General features: G+C 38.3%; 1 protein-coding gene and 1 long non-coding RNA gene across 7 annotated transcripts in view; one reads left to right on the top strand and one right to left on the bottom strand.

Moving 5' to 3' along the window:
* Window positions 1–24,702, top strand: part of PCSK5 (proprotein convertase subtilisin/kexin type 5) — a 452,855-nt gene that overhangs the window by 215,664 nt on the left and 212,489 nt on the right. For all 6 annotated transcript variants that reach the window (XM_057498570.1, XM_036893448.2, XM_036893449.2 and 3 more), the window contains exon 10: window positions 8,914–9,017. In XM_057498570.1, the coding sequence (XP_057354553.1) occupies window positions 8,914–9,017 (104 nt within the window). The remainder of the gene's footprint in view (window positions 1–8,913; window positions 9,018–24,702) is intronic.
* LOC130682979 (uncharacterized) overlaps window positions 3,965–24,702 on the bottom strand; it is a 33,341-nt gene continuing 12,603 nt past the window's right edge. Inside the window, exon 4 of the long non-coding RNA XR_008996498.1 lies at window positions 3,965–6,097. This is a non-coding gene — a long non-coding RNA (uncharacterized LOC130682979). The remainder of the gene's footprint in view (window positions 6,098–24,702) is intronic.

Genomic DNA, 24,702 nt, shown 5'->3' with positions numbered 1-24,702 from the left:
CCTGAGGAGACAGATCCATAAAAATGTTGCAAAGGTTGATGTCCAAAAGATGACTCCCTATGTTTTCTTTTAGAGGTCTTACGGTTTTAGGTCTTACATTATAATCCACTTTGAGTTTATTTTTGTGTAAGGTGTAAGACAGCAGTCTAGTTTCATTCTTTTGTCTGTGGCTGTCCAGTTTTCCCAGAACCATTATTGTACCCTTCCATGCATTTTCCATGTTGTATATTCTTGCCTCCTAAGCCATAAATTAATTGGCCATATAAGCATGGGTTTAAATCTGGGGTCTCTACTTCCTTCCATTGATATGACTGTTTTTATGTCAGTACCATACTGTTTTGATTACTATAGCTTTGTAGCATAGTTTGAAATCTGGGGTTGTGATACCACCAGCTTTGTTCTTCTTTCTCAAGATTGCTTTAGCTAGCATGGGTCTTTTGTAGTTCCAAACAAATTTAGGATTATTTGTTCTAGTTCTGTGAAAATGCCACTGGTATTTTGATATGTTAAATTAATTTTAGGGTCATTAATGGGTCTTTTGTAACAACTACACATTTCAGGGTTTTAAATTTTGACTTATTTACTCAGCTGAAATAGATCTTTAAATTATTTGTTTGATTTTGGTTTTCCAAATGTGTGTTTGTAGAGAGATTAGTATACTTTCTTAATCCTGCAAATGTGTTTCTTCTGCATTTACACCTGAAGGACAGCATAGGAAAATGGGGATGAAGTTGATCAGAGTTGGGGCTCTGGAGTCAGACTGCCTGTAGCCAGTTTCAGCTCTTGTTGACCATGTGACTCTGAGCAGGATCAGTAACTTTCTGTGCTTTGGTGTCCTTACTGTGATAGTATAAATAATAATAGTACCTGTCTCCCAGGGTTGTCATGAGAAATAAATGAAATAATGAATATAGAGTATTTTTTACAGTGTGTCTGGCACACAGTGAGTACTCAGTAAATGCTATCTAATACTCTGTGCTTTTGTAGATACATCTTTTAGAAATTGTTTCAGTAGCAAGAAAATGTGGTCAGTACAACAGGAAATCCAAAAGCCAAGATGTCAGAAGCTAAGGCTACCAAGGCCAAAGTCTGTGTTATTCTCTTGGTCTTTCCTGAGTGGCTGCTACAGCTCCAGCCATCACATCAACATTCAGGTAAAAGGGGGAAGGAAAAAATGAAAGAGGATTAGGGAATGCCAGTAGCAGGAAAGCAAAGGCTTTCTCAGAAATGCCCAGTAGTCCCATTTATGTTTTATTAGTCAGAACTCTATTTTATGTGCATCCCTCACTATTGGGGAATCTAGGAAGACACAATTTTGGCATCCCAACATACAGAGTAGGGGAGGTAATGAAGGAGAAAGTTGGAATTTACCTCCTCTTTCCTGCCATAGTTTCTCAGAGTTGAGACTTTGAAAACAGGGACAGGAGAGATATCAGAGTTAATATTTGGGCTGCCTTGCAAATAAAAAAGGAAGTGTTTGTCTAATAGAGAATCATGTACCTACTTTTTTAGCCCATGAATCTCTTGGGTCTTTAATTCTGGTGATGGACAGGGAAACAAGGCTTAAGTTTTTGTGGGGAGTTTTTAATTTCCCCCCTCTACTTTCCTTTAGGTGACAAGTCAGCTTTCTTTTCTTAATGTAAAATAAAAGAAAGTTAAAAATAATTTTTCTAATTCCAGACACATCAGCTATAAGGTTATTTGAAATGCCAACAAATTTTTACTAATAGATTTCTATTCATCTTAGTTGATACAATGCTGAGTGGATGCAATGTGTAAGGGTTTTTCAAAATATTTTTGTTACCATTGGTATCTAATAATCAGAAAGCCTTCTAGGAGTTAACATAATAAACCAAGGGTTTCTAAAATAGAGTAACATTTACTTAAAATTCTAGAATCCAAAATGCTTACAGATTTTCATTAAAGTTGAAAATTGAAGCTGAACATTGAAAATCCTTGTTTAGAAAAATATGCTTCTTTGATAAGCATCTAGAAAAGCATCATTTTAATTCTTTCTACATAACAGGAAAAAAATGAGAGAAAAATGCTGTAACAGAATAACAGTAATAAAAGAGATGCAACCAACTATTTTTATGGCCTATCCAAGGTTTCAGCTACTTTGAGAACTCTGAAAACTCTTGAGCCATGTAGAAAAGTTTCAAAAACACCAGTCTGGCAGTTGGGTTAAATAAATAAGTATCTCTGAGTCTTCATTCTAACATTTGGTACTGTTAAGCACTCCCATGTCAAACGGGAGACCATTTCACCATACCCCCCACAAACAGAGTGGATTTGTTATACTCACAGTGGGTACGAACACTTCTTTCCCCAACCAGTCAGCTTGCCACCTACAAAACTGGCTTGTTAAAACCAGATCTTTTTGACAGATCTTAGTAGCATTATTATTCCACTAAGCTGAAATATACCAAGGTGTTGGAAATGCAAGGTGTTCATCTGTTGCAGTAACTAAAAAATATACTACTAAAATGTAGGAACCTAGAAGAAAACTTAATTTAATTATATTGGATAATCATCAAAGGCTAGTAAAAATTGAGAAAGTGGTCCTTCTGAATTCTTCTGGAATGGTAGCTCTCTGATCTTAATAAATCATGGCTGTCATCTTTGGGAGCCTATCATGTGCCGGGTGTTGTATATTCATTATTTCAGGTTCTTGCAGCCACCGGCAGAGTAAAAGTGTTGTGGTCTACACATTTCAGCTGAGTAAACTGAGTCCCAGAGAATTTGTGTAAATAGTCTGGAGTTACAGAACTGTAAGGTAGCAGTTCATGATTTCTCCCTTGTCTTTCTGACACTAAGGCACAATTTACACCACTCTAATATGATTACAGGCTATATTCATTATTATTTTGAGAATAAATTTAAATAGAAATAATGGGATGGCAATGTCTTCCTGCAGGAGTAGGTTAGCTAGCTTAGAATTGCCTATTTATTCATGCCAAGTGCTGAAGAGCCTACAAAATTAGCAGAAAAGGGAAAGTGAGTGATTTCTTCCAGTATCTTCACCAGACTTGGGTTTCTCACAGCTTGACTAGGATAAGCTAAGGGAGGAAGCTCTCAAACCATTACATATTGTCCACTTCAAAAGATGTCAAAGTTCAGGGACAAAAATGAAGGTCAGATTAGATTCCAGGTTGTTGGTTGCATAGAGAGCGAGGTCTTCAGAATGGCTGGAATGTATAATCTCAGGTGATACCACTGGCGGAAACTGAGTGTTCAGGAAGAGCTGGTGGCAAGTTCCGTTATTGTGAACTGGTTTTAGTGCATGTGAGCACAAGTTAGTGTACCTCTGTCTGACCGTTCACCAAATTTTATTCCATAAGAATTTAGGTACCAGAATATTTCAGTTGATTGACTTCAGTTGATTGACAGTTGATTATTGAGCTTCCAAACAAAATGTCCTTTGTGAAGCTGAAGAGAACTTAATTGGTGTCTTTTAGGTATGAGAACAAATCCTGCAGATAAGCTGGGATTTATGAAGGAAAAGGCACTGCCGTTTAAATGACGGAATTTTTCTTTATAAATTAGGGGCTATGTTTTCTTCAGTGTGTTTAGAGACCAAAGTTCTCTATCTTCAGTTTATACTAAATTTGGGGCAGCAGTAAGCGTTTTTTCCCGGGAGAGTTGTAATAAACATTTGACTTGGGTGGTCCTGAAACACTTTTACCTCTCCTGCTTTGGTTCCGGTGTGGCTGGATCATAGGTAGGTGTCCAGGAGATGCCAGTACAGGTCATATTTCTAAGTATGGAGGTACTGTTAACTGTGTCTTCTGTTAGCGCAGCCCAATTTTAGGCCTAGAATTTTGGAATTACCATCAAACCCAAAACACACGCACTCCCGGTAGCACCACATTCCTGCTCACGGTGGGACCGACAGTCTGACAAGCCTTTGGGCATCCTCCTTACCTGACAAAAGAAGATGGTCAGTGTTTTGTTCTTGAATCATCACCGGCAGGCCTTGGCCGCAGTCCGTGTAGTGTTTCTGCCACTCTCAGCCGGCCTGAAGCACTTCTTGCTGCATTGTTGTTGCTCGAGCTCACAGTGAATCCTTTCCTGTAATCGCTGATGGACTTAGCACCTGTATAATGGCATTACTCTCCTGGCTATTGGTTCCCATTTCTGTTTGACAAATTTCTTTATAAGAAAAAATGCAAGGAGATTGGCTTTCTCTTGGATTTTTTTGCCGAATGGTCAGTACATTGAGTATTTGGATTATTGCTGGCTGGTCCTGCAGTCTCCCTATCGGTCTGGTCCACATCATCATCATTGCATTAGATGGAATCACTCTCCTATTTCAAGAAGATTGTGCTGTTTAGGAAAGTGTTCATTGTCTGGATTTGTTATTGCTCCTCTTGTTCACAAATCCTCTTTGTGTTCCTGGATGTGTATGTGTTGTCTCTTTCATCAGTGACCCCTCAGCTGCCTATGATAGTAGATCCATTGGCTGGGTGGGCGGGGTTGGGGAAGGGCGGCTGGCAGGGTGGTTGGAAGGAAGATTTGGTTGGTTCTTTTTTTCTTTTTAATAAATGCAGGTGAGTCAGTTACTCAAGATTTGAATCTGGTCCTTGTTTTTAAGGACCACCAAGTACAGATTTATTTTGAACATTCACACATGTGCAGAATTATCTGGGAAAACACTTGGGGAGAGAATTTTTTTTTTAACTTAAATGCTAGCACTTGCACTTAGAAACCCAACCAGAAGCCCTAGACAAAATGCCTCACTTGGGATATATGTCCCACTTCTTCTAAACCTACTGTTGGGCCCATGGAATACTTTGAACTGCTCAGAACAAAAACGTAACACAAACAGCAGGTAGTGATAGTGTCATTAGTTATTCTGTTTTTGCAGCTGGAAACTAGAAGGGTGTGGGATGAGGGTCAACTGGTGTTCCCTGACTGGAGAAGTGTTCCCCAACCCCATCAGAGGGTGAGCATGTCAGGCAGAGGGACGAGTTCATAACAATAGCAATAATAATAGTATTACAGTATAAAATGTAAGTGTAAAATATTATATTATAAAAGCATGATTTTTCCTAGTGTGATATCTTTCTGTTTACTGTGATAGAGTGTGCCAAGTAAAACACAAGAATATCTGGAATTTTGTGGTAAAGAAAAACCACCAACTCTGTTGGGAGAGACGGTGAAGCCCAAAAATTATGTAGTCATGAGGACACAGCAAGCTACACTTGGCTTCCTGACCCAATTGTCAAAGAGCCGTCTGACAAACAAGTGTGTATGTCCATTTCATCTTTGTGGGTCCATCTGAGGATGCTGTTAATAGTGATTGATAGCATACGATTTGCAGCCAAGTATAGCTGGTTTGAATTATAGCTCTATCCCTAACTACCTGTATGTACTTGAGTTACTGTGTGACTCAAAGCCTCAGCTTTTCTTCTGTGAAATGGGAATAAAACTATTATCTCTATCATATGATTTTGAAGACTATACCATAATCATGAATGTACAACATGTGCCTGGCGCTGGCCAAGTGCTCACTAAAATGTTGGTTATGATTATGAGATCATTAAACAATGCAGAACTTCCAAACAGGAGCTCATACACAGGACTTCCCCGGAAAGTCATATATGTTATATTGCCTGGAAAGATCATAGGTAGCTAGCCACGTTTTTATAAGCTTTTATTAATATTTCCCTTTTAGTATATATCATTGTCTAAGGATAATTGTCAATTCCAGGAAGAAACCTGATGGGTACTTGGCATAATTCCTCATGGTATATTATGAGTTAGGAGGTTAGTCACTAGGCTTAGAGTTGAGACAAACTGTGCTTTTTCTCTAGGTCGCTTCGACTTTGGGCCTCTTGGTTATTATTTGCTCCAAAGCTCTTGGTTTTTAGTCTTCCCGTTCTTCAGCATGAGAGAGATTTCAGTTTTCAGAGGACCCTGAAGTATAGGTCCAGGATAGTTGTCAGAAGGGGGTAAGTTTTAGGAGTCCTATATTACCGTTGTGGATGGGGGAGTTCTCCGCACAGGACACTCAGCCTTCCCTACTCTGCTTGCACTCTGTATGTGGTCCGCCGGATGTTTGATAGTTTTTGACATCTTCATGTCTCCATCATGCCTGTAAAGATAAATACAAATAGGTTGTAAAATGTAAATCAGACTTCCCCATAAATAAAACTCTTCTCAGGTTACTAGCAAATTAACCTATGGCTATTTGCTGAGCTAACTTCTAGTTACCCTCCCACACATAGAAACACCAGCAACGCAGAATCCATTGGTTTCCCATATTACCTTCCTCACTTTATTTTGATGAAATTCAGGAAAATTTGAAATTAAATCATTTCTGAAGTTGTGCATTATCAAATGTCAGAGTAAACTACTGAATGCCCCCTCCTTCCCGTGTGTAGTTTCAATTTCCTGACGCTTAACGTCTTCCTTCTCATTACAAGCACTCCAAGAAGAAGTAGTTTTTGCAACTCAGCATGAGAACAAGTAACTCTTATTTCTTCAGGCTGAGTTGAATGCAGGAGGCTTCCTGAATCTGCTTGAATACAACTGCTTAAGGTACAAGATAAATGTTCCCTGTTCTGTTGTTCTTATTATATTTTTAGTGCTAAGGGCCACTAGGGAAATGGTTTCCCAATGGTCAGAATTTTATGCTTGATATTTCTGAAGGAATCTTGCCCTAGTGATAGGTAACATGGGAAATTTGCTTTTTTCTTCCCCTAAAGGGTAACATTTAAAAAAATGAAAGTTTTAACTGAGTGTCAGATATTATTTTAAAATCACTGAGTTGATGTAGACATATTTATCAAATCCAAATGTACTTTTAGATATCTTGCTGTTTGCTTATGAAAAATTAGAAACATGTATGTTCCTTTGAGAGGATTCTGCTTTATCATAAATAAGTGGCTCAAGTGTCATTCCAAACTGAGCTTTTATGTTACTGTTTTTGTCCCTCACCCAAGTAACTATACAGGGAAAGAGAAAGGATATTGGCATCATATTGCAGGCAGGGCTAGAACATCTTACACTGAGACTAGACTTCACAATTATCCCTTGCCTGATTTCCTGATTTTCCTGGCCATAGTGCATTGACTTTGCTGAATTATGTGGATTCAATATTAGTCAGCAAAGGGCCAGATCATACCATTTATTTTAGTAGCAAAACTTCCCTGCCTCCTGGGATCCATCATAGAACCTCCCTCTCTGTCTTCAGTCTTGTGGTTTATCAGGTTGTAGAATTGGTTCCTAATGAGTGTTGTGTCAAAACAAAATGATTGTTTTGATTGGTCTCATATTTTTAAAACTCATGTGATTGGGTTTTAATTCCCTTAAGTGTAAGTTATTTTGTTAACATAACCTTACAAAATAGATCTCCTTTTCCCCTCAAAAACTTTGAAAATTACAGCAACATCTCTCCTTTTATTTTTCATCTGAGGGCATAGCAAAATGGTATGAGAACTCTGTAGTACTTTTCTCTCTGCATCACCTTCATTTTCAAGCCATCAAGGAGGAGCTGCAGCTTGTAATTTAGTAAAATACTATATTGTCTACACTTCCTAATGACTTACTATGAGCCAGGACCTAAGTTAAATTCTTGGCATTACTTTGCTTCAGTTGGTACAATGAAGTGGATATTAGCTTCTGAATTCTTTGAGAAGTCAATTTCACATAGGTAGAAAATGAAGGAGCTCGAATCTTATCACTGAGCCCCCTCTCATTTGGAGGCCATCCTCAAACACATGTGCGTGGTGAGTGTGATGGGAAAATGTGATATAAAGTGAGGCGATGTAGAGCTCCATTAATTGAAACTTAGCTGCAATTAAGATACCAGGTTCTTCCTCTACCCAGGAGATACCGGTGCTCATATGTACGCATATGATGGGTGCAGAGAGTACACATGTCCCTTTCACACCTCAAGCAAAGTAGTAAGTCATTGTCTCCCTTCCCCACATATTCTGTCCCATCCTTTGTAAACATCCTTCTAACATGAAGGTAGTAGATGAGGAACAAATAAAATAACAGAAACTGCATGATCATTGCAATACTTCCTAGCTAAGTAAAAGATTGTCATACCTCACGTTCAAGACAACATTGAATAAGGATCCTGATTAGAATTTCAAGTACGTACTGAGTTACGTGCCTTCCAATATACACATATTCTTTGAGAGAGAACAGAAGTCTGTGTATGTGTACTTGGATCTGTTTTTTTGTTCGTCTATGATTAGTACTGTGGTTCTCCAATGAAAGTGTCCACTGTTCAATAGTACCTTGGTGCTCTTCCATGCTTACAACCACAAAAAATAGTTACTGAATACAATAACTCCTTATTGCAAAGTAAAAATATTCTCGCAGCTGTCTGGGCCTTGAAGCCCAGCTTTGGAGCCCATATTCTCGTCTTTTAAAAACATGAAAATGGGAACTTGATTTCAGTTGAGGCGTTTTCTGTATCTAGCACGTACATACAGAATGCTAACCGTTGCTAAGTTCTTTGTCTAATTACAAATCAATTACCCGGCTGTGCCACCGAACACAGAGTGTTCCAGCGGCCTTCGGTTTTGACATTAGCGTAGCGTCCCGTTCCGAGGACAAGGGGGTGACCCCTAGGGACGGCAGGGCCAGCCCCGGGAGCCATTTTGTTGAGGAACCTGGAAATCCTCACCCTTTAAAAAACTCAGTTACACCAATGAATACCACATTATTTCTCAAACTTACAGTTCCATTTTCTGCCTCCCCCAGATGAATGTCACTTCTCCCCGCTGAGAACAAGAGCGGCATTTGGCATTTGCTTATCTCAAACCCAAATCGCTGACCCTTTGATTTTAGTACTTTGCCATTTTGCTTTCGCTTTTTTAATTTGCTTGTGACTCTCTGCTTCCCCCACCTTTTTTTTTTTTTTGGTACAATGATTCTTGCCTTGTCTTTCCCCAGTCCGTTTCTGACCTGGAGAGACGTGCAGCATGTTATTGTCAGGACTTCCCGTGCGGGACATTTGAACGCTAATGACTGGAAAACCAATGCTGCTGGTTTTAAGGGTGAGAACTTCTTTCATATTCTGTCACAGGCAAAATATTTTTATTTTTCCCCCATTTTAAATGGCAAGCAGGAAAGAGAACCCCTCAAAAGAAATTTAAAATTCTGTGCTGACACCCAAAGAGGCTTGATCTTTTAGTAAATAAAAGGCAGGTTCTTTTTTTCTTTAAAAAAAACAGCATATGGAAGGCAGCATTCCTGGGCTTCCCACATCATAGGTCCATTTCTTAAAAGATAACCAACTTCCAAGAACAGTCGACCTATGAGGCTCCTATTAGTTTATTATCTGCTGTCATTGATGATCTGAGTGGGACTGTAATAATGTATTTAAAACTCCTCAGCTTCTATAATGATTACTTCCACTGAAATGAGAACTGGTGTTTTTTGTTCACTTTCGTGTAGCACTGTTAGTAGCTGGGCCGTGCTTTCTATACATTTTGCTTTTGTTGTTTTTTTTTCTTAAAACTTCCACAAACAGAAAAACAGGCATAATTCTAAGATATTACTTTATACAACCATAAGTTCTTAGGAAGCTTTATCATGCACAGTCCTCACACATTTGTGTGCAATACGCAAGGGCCGACTGTTTTTCCCATGGCTGAGAGAGCTCCATTATTGTTCCAACAGTCTTACTAACACTGGCCATTTTGTTTGTCATCTCCCACAACATTCGGTATCATAAAGAGACCAATTATACAAAGCAGGTATCCCAAAGCTTAGTATATTTACTCGGGATTCAGATGACCTAAATTTTAAATTAACTTTATTATAAATTAACTTACAATAAAGATGACTTTCTGTCATATCTGCAGACTTAAATAGACTCCCAAATAATCTTTGAATCATGATTTATCCCTTTGGATGATAAAAAGTATCCCAAAGCACAGGGATACTTAAAAATGGAGGTTCTGGTCCACAGATCATTGCTAACAAGATAAGTAGTCCTGGGCAAGTCATTTAATTTTTCTGGGCCCTAGCTTCCCCAACATAAACATTTTAGAAGTGGAATAATACTATCTACATATGCTATCTTACATACAATTTTAATACATCCTTGGTGAATTATATGCAATATACATAAATGTTCATACTAGAAATATAAAGTGTAATTTTAAAAATTATTTGCAAATATTTTATGGTCTCATGCTTAGTCCAGAGCTAAAAACATACCAAGTAAGCAACTCCATGTAAAATAATTCTTTGATACCATCTTCACTGAAGGCTTCACTCCATGATTAGAAAAAGTACAGTATCTCTCTGCTTTTGAGTATTGTCAAACTCCTTTCCATGCTCTTAGACTACATAATGCAGCAGTAAGTGTTCAATGAGCTTTTAATCTAAGGAGTTGTAAATATCCGTTGGGATCACATTTTCTGCAGCCTAAATCAAGACATTTGATCCCAAATAGCAATGATTATGTGCAGCATTAGAAACACTTGAAATTTCAGTTGTTACAGAAAATCCAGGATATAATTTGCTGTATGTTTCCTTTTGATTAGCTTCTGCATGCTCTCAGCTCCAACTGTATAAATCCATGAGGCTGGGGTTTGGGCTCCGGAAGGGGGCAAGAGGGGACCAAAACATAACCTTGGCTGGCTCGATTTTGCAATGAACTTCTTCGTAGAAGGTTCACAGACTAAGTACATTGACCTCCATGAAGCAGAGGAATCAACTTTAACTCAAATAAAAGTCTTAGTTTTACTTACTCCTTTTTGGCAACTTAAAAAGAGCAAATGGTTCTAATAAAGAACGCAACTCTTCTGAAAACCTCTGTTGGTTTCGGAGAGGGGGAAACAGAGGATTTAAACTAAATCTCCCGATCCAAACCTGAGGCCAAAGGGGCTGAGCGCCCCTCTGGCAGGGAGGAAAGAGTCTTTTACTATTGCACGTGGCAATATTTAGTATAATATTTCATTCTCCTCTGAGATTGCTGCCAAGAGTAACAATTAAAGTTCGCTTTTTCATAGATGAATTACCCTGAATGGTCTGGACTCCCGGTGGAATTGTTTTGTAATTTTGTTGATGGCAAGCCCCATATTTCATCTAAACATGATCATAATAAGAATTTTGTAAAAAAGAGTTATTTTCTTCCCTACTCTAAGCATACCATCCCCTCCCTAGTGTCCCACAAATAAAAGTGATTAAGGCAGAGGCTAGCAGGAGAGGAGATGTGCTTTGGGGAAGGAGAGAATGCAGGTCACTAGGACTGGAGAAAGATGGGCTGACTTTTTATGAAATAAGAACTGAACAAACAAAAAAATAGCTAATGCTTGGAAGAGGTTCATGCAATGAGAGCTCAGCAAGAGCTCATATTTTAAATTAGGTCAGCCAGCTTTTACAGGCTTTGCTTAGCAGGAACACATGGCCAAACATTTCTCCTTAGACAGGAGAAAACGGAAGTTGCCTGCAAACAGAAGCATGTAACCATAGATGCTCCCTCTTCCCATGCAACTTGGTCCTAATGCCAAGTAGATGTATGCATGAAACAAATCTGAACCACTTATGCTTCCCTGGGCTTGCTTTTGTGCCCTAATGTCAAGAAAATTTACTTATTTGAAAAGTGTTTTTTTTTTAAAGAATAAAGAACATGGTAATAATCTCACAAATTGCTTGGTAGGTAATCTGCAATGAATGTCAATATTAATGTCAGAATTTACTTCTCATCAGGTGAAGCAGAAGCAGCTCAGAGGAGCAACCATGTTGGTTTCAGGGTCTTACCATCAATAAATTGATAGTCTTAGTTATCACTGCTCAGTTCAGAGAAACCAGAACCCTAAAGAACAAATGCTTGCCAAACCCTGCCTAGTCCATTGTGTATAGTGTCTTTACATTTCTTCAGGCATACCCATGTGTAGTATTTCCTAGGCAGAAAACAGAGCCAGATGGTTATGAACTAGACTGGTGTGGGCCTCTTCTTAAGGCAGACCTGATCTCTCTTTACCCACATGTTATGGACCTGGACAATGGAAGATTCTCCCCAGAGGCAGCTGCTGGCTTCCTGTTGACTGCCTAGACAGGCTGTCATTAGGGCAAAGAGGTTGGCCTTGAGAACCTAAAGAATGTGGCCTTCTAGTGACTTATCTGTGTGTTTCTCTGAGACTGGGATTGGCTTGGAGTTGCACACTCATGAGCTGGGTGCCTAGAATTTTCTCCTTGCTCTGTGCTGTCATTATAGTAGCATTCTAAAAGCGGTACATAGTGAGATAAGCTCACAGTGAAGGGAGATCCGAAGCTGGAAGCCACTCTCAACATTTTTAGATGAATGGTACCTTAATTCTGAACAATTTTAATTGAATACTTTTTAACAACTTGAATTGAAAATATTCTGGCCTGTGCTCTTAAATAATAAAAATAATCTCTTGTTGTATAATTAAAGGGTCTTATATAGGAAATTCACTTTTCAAAATAAACAGTCCAATGAGTACATACCTATGGAAACTAAACATCATTTTGATTTTTCATTGTTTGTATAATACTAGTTGAATTTCAGACAACACCCTTTGGATTTTAACTTCCTCCAAAGATGGTTCCTTCAAAAATAAATGGAATGAATATCACCTATCAAAGAATTTACTGGAGCTTGTACATGAGAATAGGGAAGTATTTCTATAAGACCAGATGAACAGATGTGATATTTGCCACCAGAGAACTAACACTCAAGTTCTGGTATTTTGCTACTGACCAACATGTGCAATGCCAGAGATAACTTTCGCATTAAATTATTTGGGGCTTTTCCAGTGGTAATTCCTCCTCCTTTGATTCCTTCCCTTTCCTCTTATGAAAGTCTTTTGAGTTTTTTCCTCTCTGTTCTTTTTAATATCACCCTTGTGCTCCTCAAAATGTACCAATCAGCTGTAGAAGCAAGGGTTTTTGCCATCTGGGTGATTCTCTTCATGGAATTCAGTTTATGCAGTCTCTTCATTTATCCATTCACAAATATTTCTTAAGCGCCAGCCCAACACATGTTGAAGTGCACCCAAAAAGTGGAAGTGAAAGGAAATGTCAGGGGCCCCGTGGCATTGCCTAATCTGATCTGGCCATGGTATGATTTACATACAGTAACAGACATTTATATGCACTTTTTTTCCCCTTCAGTCAAGCCCAAACGGTCTGCCAGGTCATGTTTATAAAAGTGTCAATGATATTTTGCTCATCATCTAAAATGCAGCTTGACCTCAGCAGTGGAAGCATCAACTGTGTCTTTTGTGGCATGCAGTGTATGCTTTAACCGGCTCTGTTTGTGGGTACAGGATATGGAGACCCTAACAGCCATGCTGAGGACTTTAATTCTGCATTCTTCTAGAATCATATCATTTCGGAAGGAACTTAGCTTTCTGTTATGATCCCCTCCCTTTTACTGCTTTAATCTGAGAAACCAACAAATCCACCACCCCTCTCTCGCCCAGTGGCCTAGGCTGTGCTGGCTAATTCCTCCCCCGAGTCCTTGTCTCTGGTTTGCAGACGCAGTTACAAATATAATTGTATGCATGTCACACCAGTGCTTTAGCTTTTCTCAAAGTCTCTGTGTTTGGATTATATGACTGTATACAGTTAAACATTCTTAAATCTAGAAACAGGAATAGACATCAGATAATAAATTAGGACCTTCTGTCATCTTTACTAGGCGAAAGAATGAAAAAAATGTCATTGAAAATCAAAAATGACAACTAAGTGAGCGAGGTTACCACGCCTTCCATTTCACTGCCCTCCCAGACTATGTAAGTCTCTTTTTTTCTACCAGCATGTTGCTGAAACCTCCCCATCCCCACTGACTCTTTCTCTGACCACAACTAAACTACTATATATTTTTTTTTAATTTCTAACTGATTTCCCACTATGTGGAAAATAATTGACAGCCTAACATGACTTCGTAGCCTCCAGGGCCTTAACTTTTAATAACCTTTATTATTTTTAATTGCCATCATTTTATTTCCTGGTAGGGCTGGTAATTTTAAGATGTTCCAATATTTTTTAATGCCTACCTGTCTTGTTTTCAGTTTGTAACACTTATTAAAAAGAATTAGAGGTGCTGAAACCATTAAGCATGCCATGTGTTGAATTGATACTAAAGGTTTTGAAATGTGGGCTGGGTTTTTTTTTTTTTTTGAGTGTATAAAGTGATAACTGATATATTACCATTTGGAAGAGTAAAGCTATATTTTATTTTACTATTTCACTACTGTACAAATAACATTTCACCTTTGCCATCAGCATGCTGATGTCACATTGGTAGCTATGATTAAAGCTACGTAATTCAACCTTAATTGGTAATCTGCACATCATGTTTTGGAAGAAAGGTCAGAGTGAAATGTTATGCATCTGGTCAGTGTCAGAGGAGATATCAGAATCAGATGCTTTATTAGATCCCAATCTATTGCAGAAGTAAGGTAGTTCTTCTCTCATAATGCACAGAAAGAGGGAGGTAAATACATTTGGTTCTATGTAATAAAATTTGCTCACTGGAAATGCCGCCTGATTTTCTTTCAAGATTCCATGTTTTTATACCATTGTACTCTATGACCTCATATGCAATACTTTAATATTTATTAACTTAAAACCTCTTACCTTTGTTTTTGTTGGCCACCGATTGTATGAGCTTATCTTGTTGCTCATTGATAAAAAAGATGTGAGTCACACATAATGAAAGGATTTTACCTTTATTCTTTTTTCTGGCAGTTTACCTGCATGGGAACAGTAATACAGAATCCCTGACAGAAAACTGTTCAATCACTGCTTCTTCTGGAGTCCATATCCAGAACGTCCACTTATCTCATCAGAGTGTTCCATTCATGCCTACTAAATATGTGAGGTTTAAAAATATTTTCTACAAATGAAAAATGTTGTTTTCTCCAGGCTGGTCTATGGCTGAATGGCAGCATTAGGTTTGTCTGACGTTGGGGAAGCTTCATTTTGTTTCATTTTTTTCATCCCTAAGTGCATAAGTTTTAAATATGTGTGGCTTCACACTTAAAATCTATTTTCAAAACAGAATTAAAATGGTGGTTGAACTATCAGGCTATTATCTCTATACCAGATATAATTAGTTAATAAAGGGAATTATGTTTGGAGTAGTTTTGTGGTTTTGCTATGATCTTACGAACCTTTAAATTCTAGTAGAGTGTCTGTTATTGATACTTTCTCTGGCCTTTGAGGAAGCCAATTAAAGTTTTTGTATCTTGGTTTTTTAGAATGTGGGTAACTAATACCAAACATAATGAGAGGGTTGAGTTGAATGAAAAGAGCTTTGAAAATGGAAATACCAAACATGAAAAGAGTCTTAAATATATTATTTTCATACACTGCAGCCTCCTACTGCCTGAAATGAGGATAAAGATAGGGAACTCAATTGTGAGTTAGAATGCTGTTTGGGAGTTGAAGTTAATTAAATTACCTTGAGTGGGCGAGAGGAAATGTATTAAGGACTTTGTAATAAAATTATCACTAATATGTCTTCATAGTTTTTATCCCATAATTGCATATCAATAACTATATTATAATCACTATCAAACACAACTATACTTAAATTCTGTTTTGCAAATTAATTTTAACGTTTAAATGTCACCTTGACTTCAACCTATTAAGTCTTAAAAATTGTAATTAATTATTCAACATAGGAACTGGTGATAGAAATCTGAACTGAGTGTAGCTCTCAATTCTTATTGCCTCTTTAGTCCTTAATGTACAGTATAAAATCTGTGAGTATAAAGTATTTTTTAACAATTTGCAAACACTTGAGAGAGAGTTGATATCTCTTGTTATGTAATTGCCTGATGAAAATTGATTTCACTAATTCTATAGAGGCTGGACTTCCCCAGGTATTTTTTAAACTCTTTTTTCAGCTCATGAGTCTGGCTATGACTAATGGTAACAAAGCTTGATATATTGGGGTGACAGTTGGTATTTTAGGCAAAGATAAAAATCATCAAACCCTAAACTTGGTGATTGCAAAGGGTAATCAACCAGGACCAATGCTGTTTTTCAGACCAAAAGTGTATTGTGACTATAAAGTAATGAAATGGATTTCTTTGGATCACTAATAATTGGACCAGTTTCAAAATAAGATCCCAGAAGGGATTTAAGCTGAGACAGCCTCATGGGAAACACATACACACGCATACATACAAACACATCACTTACAGAAACTATCAAAATTCAATAACCATTTTCGTATTTGAGGTACTGTGTTTATTACAAACAAACAAACTCACTCACTCAACATAGTGGTTCAGAGAATGGACTCCAAAGTTGAACAACCTGGCATTCAATCACATAAATGGTATATCTGGTAATCTACACATACTCTTGATCAACTTTATTGGAATAACTCTATATATAATAAAACACCATTCTAAGTGGACAACTGTATATATCCATGTAACCACCACCACAATGAAGTCATCAAACCTGTCTGTCACCCCAAAAAGTTATTTGGACCTCCTTTCTCATCCCTTATGTCCCCTCCCACTTCACCCTATGCAACCAGCTATACTTTCTGTCACTACAGACTGGATTGTCTTTTGTAGTCTTTCATATAAATATAATTACTCAAAATGGGCTTCTTACTCTCCAGATAATATTTGTCCTTGAGTGCATGAGGCGTCCATTCCTCTTTACTGCTAAGTGGGGTCCCACTGTGGGACTGTATCACCGTTTATATGCTCGTTCACTTTTATTATTTCCAGTTTAAGTCGTTGTGGGTAAAGCCAGATGAATATTCATGTACAAGTCTTGGCATAGACAAATTTTAACGTTCTAAACGTTAGAAACAGAGACCCCGAGGACATGTGAATGATCCAAATGGCTAACCAGATGTGGAACATTTCAGGCAAGGCATAAGCATATATGAGAACTTGGCCAAGGTAAAGCTAGGACTCCATTGTAGCTAGAGTGCATGGCAAAGGGAAGAACAAGAAAATCAGTATCATATACAGAATTCAGCACATTCATAGTAAGCACTCAGGTAAAATAATCCACATGGCATGCATCATCCTCATAGAACATTTAACAATGAATTAATGAACAGCATTCTCTTAAGATCTCTTAAAATGGAACATATATACGTACAGATGTGCATAGAGGTGTGGCCATTAAAATGCTCTGTGTAACTTAGAAATGAAACCAGTCTTCTAGCTCTTTTGACTTCTAAACCTACCTTATACTCACGTATTTCCTGTAACACTTCTATTCTCGTCTTTATAGTCTGCTTTATTTTATTTGGATTAATGTTTTCATTTGTGAATGATTTTCATTGAGGGGATGGTTCCGGATAAAGGACTAACTTCCTTATTTGGGTTCTCTGTTTTTCTGTTTTTCTTTATTTGGATTTCAATGAACAGGAAGTGGGCTCAGAAGTATGGGAAAAGAGCTTGATCTGCTGATAATTAATGAGTTATGTTAATGTCACATACATATCAGAGGTTAGAAGTGAAAGTGAATGTAATAGGCAGGTGGAAAACGTTTGAGGCAAGTGGGAACTGATGCTTGTCTGAAATAGTTTCTAGAGTGGTTAGTCAGTTTAAACAGATGCACTATTTTGTTTCTTTGCATTTCCTGGTGGACTGGAGATTAAAACCAAATGAGACAGTTACAGTGAAAGCAACAGTCAGGGTAAAGGAAGAGAGAGAGGGCCCGGTGTGCAAAAAGGACAAGTGTGGTGTGAAGGGGAAAGTGATTTAAAAGAAACTGACAGCACAGTTACTTGGATCTGAGAGTTAGAAGCTCTCCTTTGATTTGAAAAACATTTTGGAGCCACTGCCGTGATTTGAGAAAGTGAGTTAGTCATAGCAAGGACTTTCAAGTAAGTTGATTCTAGTTGCTTGTCTGATGTCAAAAAGAATTTTATTGCTTAAACTGATGGTGCAAACTCACTGGTCCTATGATCTGTCTCACAAAATGACATGTATATAAGCAATTGACTTGCTAAAGTGGATGAAAATTCTCCTGCAGCAATCATTTTATGTTCTCTTCATCTACAGTTGTATAGTCCTGACCTGAAGGACCGTGACATTCAGCAAAAATTGTTGTCATCTTTGGCCCTCTTCTAAACAAGAGTTATGGGGTTGGGATATATAACCATCTTCACTAATTTTTTTTTTAAGATAAGGAAGAAATGCTTTTTGATATGGCTCTTTAATATGCCAAGGGCAAAGAGTGTGGCAACAAGCTTGCTTCTTGAAAATTGTCAGACCAGAAATTGTACATTGAGAAGGCTTCACAAATTTCCTATGACCAAAGTATTTTCACTGGTTATTACTGTTCACCATGACCTTCAGAAAGCCACTTAACTTCCAGTGTTTGAATCATGTTTCCCATGTATTTGTATTTACCATGTGACTTTGCAGAGATTTAAGGAAAATAAGTAACAATTCTGGCGAGCCTCCTGAGTTGCTGTAAGACTGTGGCAGATAGAGTGACAGAAGCATTTACAGTTTTATAAAGGGCTTTTTCTTAAGGTTTATATTAATATTCTTTTTCTTGGCCATGAAGCAAACTTTGAATCGCCTACAGTCTCAGGAACCTGCATTGCATTTCTGAACCCACTGGAGGCTACAATGTGTATGCTTTCTTAATATGCTGCTCAAGATGGGTTTGTCTGGAAATGTTTTGCTCCGTTTCATGTTTTTTACCCTAGAAGTATCTTCAGGGCCAAGGCAGAGGGTAGGTGTCCAGCTTTGTTCTAGAGTTCAATACTGTGCATCTTAAAAGCCTAACCCCACCCCACCCCCACTGAATTCCAGCCACATTTGGCTACAGAATCAGAGAAGATACTTAAAAATGCAAAAAATAATCTCTGATTGTATGATAGGGCTGCCTCGCTTCGTTGTACAGGTTAACTGTACTAGGGAACTAATCTGAGGAGTTAAATGAAGACTAAATTCCAGCCTGTGATTGATCATTCATTGAGCCGTGTGCCCCAGAGTGGGATAATGTCCACCTTAATGAAAGACATAGCTTTCGCTGATGCATGTAGGTGCCACATGAACAGCCCTGTTGCACAGCATTCTGGGGTAATTTGTCCCACAAATGTCAAAAGCACAGATAGCTTTTAAAAGTTACCTACCCAGAGACAGTTTTGTTCCATTTTAACCTTCACCTTTTGCTTCAACCTTGACATTCATAGAACCTTTGTTAGCACAGTAGCACAGTGTTACTAGAATCAAATAGTTTTTACCAGTGACGATTTCATTGCTGTCTTTATTATCAGCTCTCCAGATAAAGCTTGAAGTAAAATCTTAGAATTTTCAGTGAGTGTGAGTGCTAAGCACAAATATATTATTCTTTTCATACTCTTTTTACATTGTCCTTTTAGTAATCAAAAATGATTGAAGCTTCATGAATTCAAATATACAGTTATTTCATTTAGAGCCAGTAGGAGATCCATATTTGGGGGAAGAGTCCTTATAAATATTGGCATATGCAGGATACATGAGCACAGATATAAGACGGTGGTGAAAGGCTTTGTTTAAAGCATCCATGATTATCATTAAGCTGTCCTGTGTTGGTACCCCAACAGACCATTTTTACCACTGAGGAATGGAGTTTTAAGTGTGAAAGGGGAAAATGTGATCAAGGTGCATGGGAAAAACTCTGTTATTGAAGCTAGCAGTTTGGATGCTGATATTAGCGTCCCCTCACAGACCACAGCTCCAGGTCCCTGTCCCATGAGGGATAGAGGGCTTTCACATGCTGTGACCATGCTAAGGCTGTCATAAATGGGCATTGCTTAGCTGTGAAAACTGGTGCAGGATCAATAAGATAGCCCAAATGAACAAGAGAAAAAAGGGCCTTATGATGCATCTTTTTAAAGGACAATTTCAGTAAAGATGGCTTAGCCCGTCCTGTTTTTTTCCCTCCGGAGAGATCTTTATATTGGTGTCAGTGTCAATAATACAAACCAGACCCAAGGATTCAAAAAGAAATCCTGAAAATTAATCCTGCTCTAGTGCTACACATAACTTCCTAAGGCCACTGCATCTAGCAGGGTACAGTTACATGCCAGGCAATTGCTTTGCAGAATCCATCTGGATATATCTTCTGTGAAATAAATACATCCAGACTTGTTTCTTCTTAGACTCTCAATTCAGACACTACACATGTTCACATCTTGCTGTAGGCCTTTCAAAGCAATTAAACTTCTATCATACATCCCGTTATGATTTCAACAGGCTTCATTTTAAGGTGGTATACCAGAAGACACAGCACACCCTGAAGTTTCCAGAATCATCTTTGAAAGAGCCAAAAAGAAGGGCATTGTGATCACGTCTGGGTGTTAGCAAATGGGAAGTTGCTCTTTGCCATGCAATGCTGTTTTGCCATCTGTGCATGTCTGGTTAAGCTCTAATGAAGGGGGGAAAAAAGCCTAAGCTTGAATATAAAATAAATTCTCTTTTCATATTAATAATATATTCATACTTGGGGAAAACCCCAGATAGAAATGGCTGAAAAGGTCATTTCTTAGCAAAAATAAGGGGAAGGGTTATGGGTTTGTTGTTAGCTTTCCTTCCAAGCCCCACATGCTTCTTTTTCTGCACATGGTATCTTCATGAGTTTTGAAGAACTGAACAGTTTTTATGCAGCTGGTTTGTCCAAGACAAAGGGAGTAAAAATGTTCCAGTGTTCATTTGTTATGTATAAATTCTCCAAATGGTTTCCCTCCTTTGCCACCTTGTTATTCTGAGGATGATGACTGCTTTGACAATTAGTTGAAAGAAATACTGTGCGTCTTAAAGGCAACAGTAATCAATGGCTACATATATAATACAAAGAGGCTCTGAACACTTGGGATCCAATTCCTGTGACTTCTGGCAAGTTCTTTTAATGTTCATAAGACAGGTTTTTCAGCTATACGGTGTGAATAAAACTGCCGTACCAATAGGACTTGTATAAAGATTTCATTAGCTAATAGGTAATAAAATGAATATGTAAGGTTATTATTTTTACTTCCCATATAAAATTTCTTCTGGCATCTTATTTTGGGAAGCATTTTTGATACATTAAATGTACTTCCATTGTAGAGGCAGTAAGATTAGATAAAATAGGTAGACTTAAATAGTTAGATACTTCAGTGCATTTATATTTTCAACATTGTAACCAAGCATGATTTTGTATTTCACCTAGTCAGCCCTGTGTCCTAACAATGCACAAAATTTAACCTCTTGGATAATGTGCCTCAAAGAAGGGCTGTCTGAACTATACTTGTGCTTGAAGAGTGGGAGGAACCTGTGTGCATCCATACGCTAAATAGGAGAACTTTATCTTCTTAAAATATCTGTATAAGAGAAGCAAAAATGTGTATGGCAACCCCTATGATGGCAAGATATTGGCAGGATGTACTTTATAGCCAACTTTCCCTTCCAGTGCCACTGGTGCAAGGAAAGGGTATTTGTGAGTCATGCCTACAGAGACTCAGGACCTGTGTTGGGGCAGTCCAGTTAACCAAGCTCTATCCATTACGGTTCCAGAGAGATACTAGCCCTAATACCCTAGGAGGTGGACCAACAACGTCACCTGGGAACTCGTTAAAAATGCTAATTCTGGGCCTTGCCACTCAAACAATCTCATCCCTTTATGGTTGCTTAGCCATTTGCTCCCAACCCACTGGTTGTTACAGTCCTATTGGGGAAACTTCATATCCCCTGTGTTGGAGGGGAAAGAAGAAAATTTCTGTTATCCTACTGCCTTAGCTCTGTCCTCCCTTACATAACTAAAATTCCCAGCAGGTCATTTGAATTAGCTGCTTCCATGTCCTTACTCTTCAGTCCTCTGTAATTCTCTGTAATCTTGTTTCCACTTCCACCTTTGAAGTGAAATTACTCAGACTTTCAAACATCTCCTGTTTGCCAAATCAGAGGGCCTCTTGTTTTTGTCTAAGATTTCACGCTTTTGATCTACCCGGTCCTAGTCTATCATCTGTTGCCTTTTGTGATGCAAAGATGTAACCCGTGTTCTTCTGGCACTCACTGGTTCCTTTCTTACCCTCCCTTTCACCTTAGCCATCACCTCAGGTCTGTTGCTTGGAGAGCTCTGGAAGGAGGGGCTTGCTTGCTCGCTCACTCCCCTTCTCTCTCTCCCTCCTTTTCTCCTTCCCTCTCACATCCTCTTAATTCCACTGCTTTTCTTTCATATCCCTGCCTTCCTTTCAAATTATGAGTAGCACCTCCTTATGAATGATTCTCAGTTCTACACCTTCAACACTGACTTCATGCATCACTGGTCTGGAACGTCTGCACAAAGCTCTCCCTATTGTCATTCAAAACTCAAAACTTCTGCAACAGAAGCTACCGGTAATCTTTTACAAAACAACTCCCAAAAATGTACCTTTATGGTCAGGGACACCCTTCCCTGGATCAGCCCGTTCACTTTGACCCTTCCCTCTCAAGTCCCCCACATCGTGGGAGTTGCAGAACATCATTGTTCCCTTCTTACCTGACATGCAGAGCTCGTCTTTCACTCCCTCTTTCTAGAAGCTGGTGGATGGTCTCCCATGCCTACACCGTTGGAGTAACTAGTGCCCTGCGTTCTTTGCACCCTTTCATAGCCCGTATACCAATGCCCCATCATTCTTTCTAGAATATCAATTAAATGATGTCATTTCCTTAATCAGTGGTTACTAGTTAACCTCCAGATTAAATCCATTCATGTGATTCCAGGCCCACACAGCTTTCTTGAGGGAGCAACATTCCAGTCTCATTACTTACCACCAGTTATACCTCTATGAATCCAAACCTTACTCAAGGATTTAAGAACTATTTCGAACCTTATTTCTTCTAAGAGAACATGCTGTCTTCATTAATGGCCTATTTTTCTGAGATTTTACAGAAAGTTCCTTACTGCATCCCTTAAGCTTAAAAATTATTTCAGTTTTATGTAAATGAGAGGGAATGTTCACAAAAGCCTTACAGAGTACTTGAAACTTAGAGAAGTGTTGCCTTTCTTCCCAGTGAGATGGTGACATCCCCAGTTGCAAAGAATAATTTCTTCTGTGTTGTCACTCTTCTGTGTGATTTGTGACCAGCATATGGGTAATGGCACCATATCAGGTGAGACGTGAATGTGCAAATAGATGAAATAACCTTATCTTTGTAACCACTGCTCAAGTACTGAGTGTGAAAATGCACTCATTTAACATAAATATCAAGCAGATTTTCTATTCCTTTCTTTTATGAGAATTTAAGGAAAAAGCAAAAGGAAAAGAAAATTAAAGAGTTATCTAAAAATAATACGTAAATAATTCACAAATAAGAATTTTGGCTGCTGACTCATCAAGATCCAAGTCTGATAATGGTTAACTTAAGTTATACACCAAGAAGACCTAGGCTAGGGTGCTGACATATTGTCAGCCCTATCTTTATTTAGCTTCTACCCAGTGGCCCTTGCAGTACACTTTTGATCTTGTTCTCATCTCTGTCCAGACAATCTTAGTTTCCTAAAAATAAGCATGGTTGTGATCTGTATATGCCCTGAGATACATGGCTAGGTCTCCTCAAACTAGTAAAATAGTTTTTCTACCTCCATCCAAGAAATGCTAGTCAATTCACTTAAGCAAATTACCTGCTTATTATAACCATGTTGGGAGCAAATAAAAAAGGAATGGCCAGAGAAAAGAAGAAAATAATTTGACATATTTTCTTCTTTCCTTAAAATGGAAAGAGGCCATTGGGAGTAAGCAAGCATATCTCCTTATCTTAACTCTGTAAATTGAAAAAAATGCAAATATGTATTTTATGTATGCATATATAATATAATAAACTGTGTGTATATACATTCATGTATAGTTGACCCTTGTACAATTCAGGGCTAAGGGGTACCAATCCCCTCGCTGTTGAAAAAGCATATGTAACTTTTGACTCTCCAAAAGCTTAACTACAGATAGCCTTCTGTTGACTGAAAGCCTTACCAAATACATACAGAGTCGATATTTTGTATGTTAAATGTATTACATAATGTATTCTCACATTAAAATAAGCTAGAGAAAAGAAAGTGTTTTTTCAAATTGTCACTAATCTCAAAAAAAAAATCTCCAATATATTTATTGGAAAAACAATGCACATATAAGCAGACCCTTGAAGTTCAAACCTCTGCTGTTCAAGAGTCACCTGTGTAATGAAGTACATTGTACATGGAGAAGAAAAACTCTGCTGGTTTTCCTGAACCCTTCTTCCTTCATCTGTCATGACACGCTTGTCAGACTACCTACAGCTGCTGACCAACCATCCCAAGGGAGCTTTGAAGTGCAGACCCTGCAGACCACCAAGTATCAATGTCTGGAAACTTTCCACATGCAAGTCCTCAGTAGTGCTGGCGACGGCTGGCATGTTTGGATCTGGTTGGAGTTGGTAGTAGAGCCCAAGATTTTAGGAAGAGCAAGAGAAAAATAAAAATAAGCCATGCAGAATAAGGCAGGTGCCAGCTGCTCAGTTTTCCTGCCCCAAGGGAGTCTGCATTTTGCACCCTGAACAGAAGACAGCATTGCAACACTTGATGCTTATTCTGATTCTCTAAGCTTATCTGCCTGTCACACTAAAATCTGAAAGGGCATATAATGAAGAGATAGATGTCAGAGAAAGGGAGTAAGAGAAGGGAAGAAATGGATAATTCAGAAAGCTTGCTGGCTTTCATCTGTCCAGAATGTTTAGGTGTAGGAAGACTGACATACGAGACTGAGGAGCATTACATCCAACTTTCTCA

The sequence above is a fragment of the Manis pentadactyla genome, chromosome 3 (genome assembly GCF_030020395.1).
Source record: "Manis pentadactyla isolate mManPen7 chromosome 3, mManPen7.hap1, whole genome shotgun sequence".
NCBI lineage: Eukaryota > Metazoa > Chordata > Mammalia > Pholidota > Manidae > Manis > Manis pentadactyla.
The sequence above is the reverse complement of the archived record's forward strand: the minus strand, read 5'-3'. Positions and strand labels throughout refer to the sequence as shown.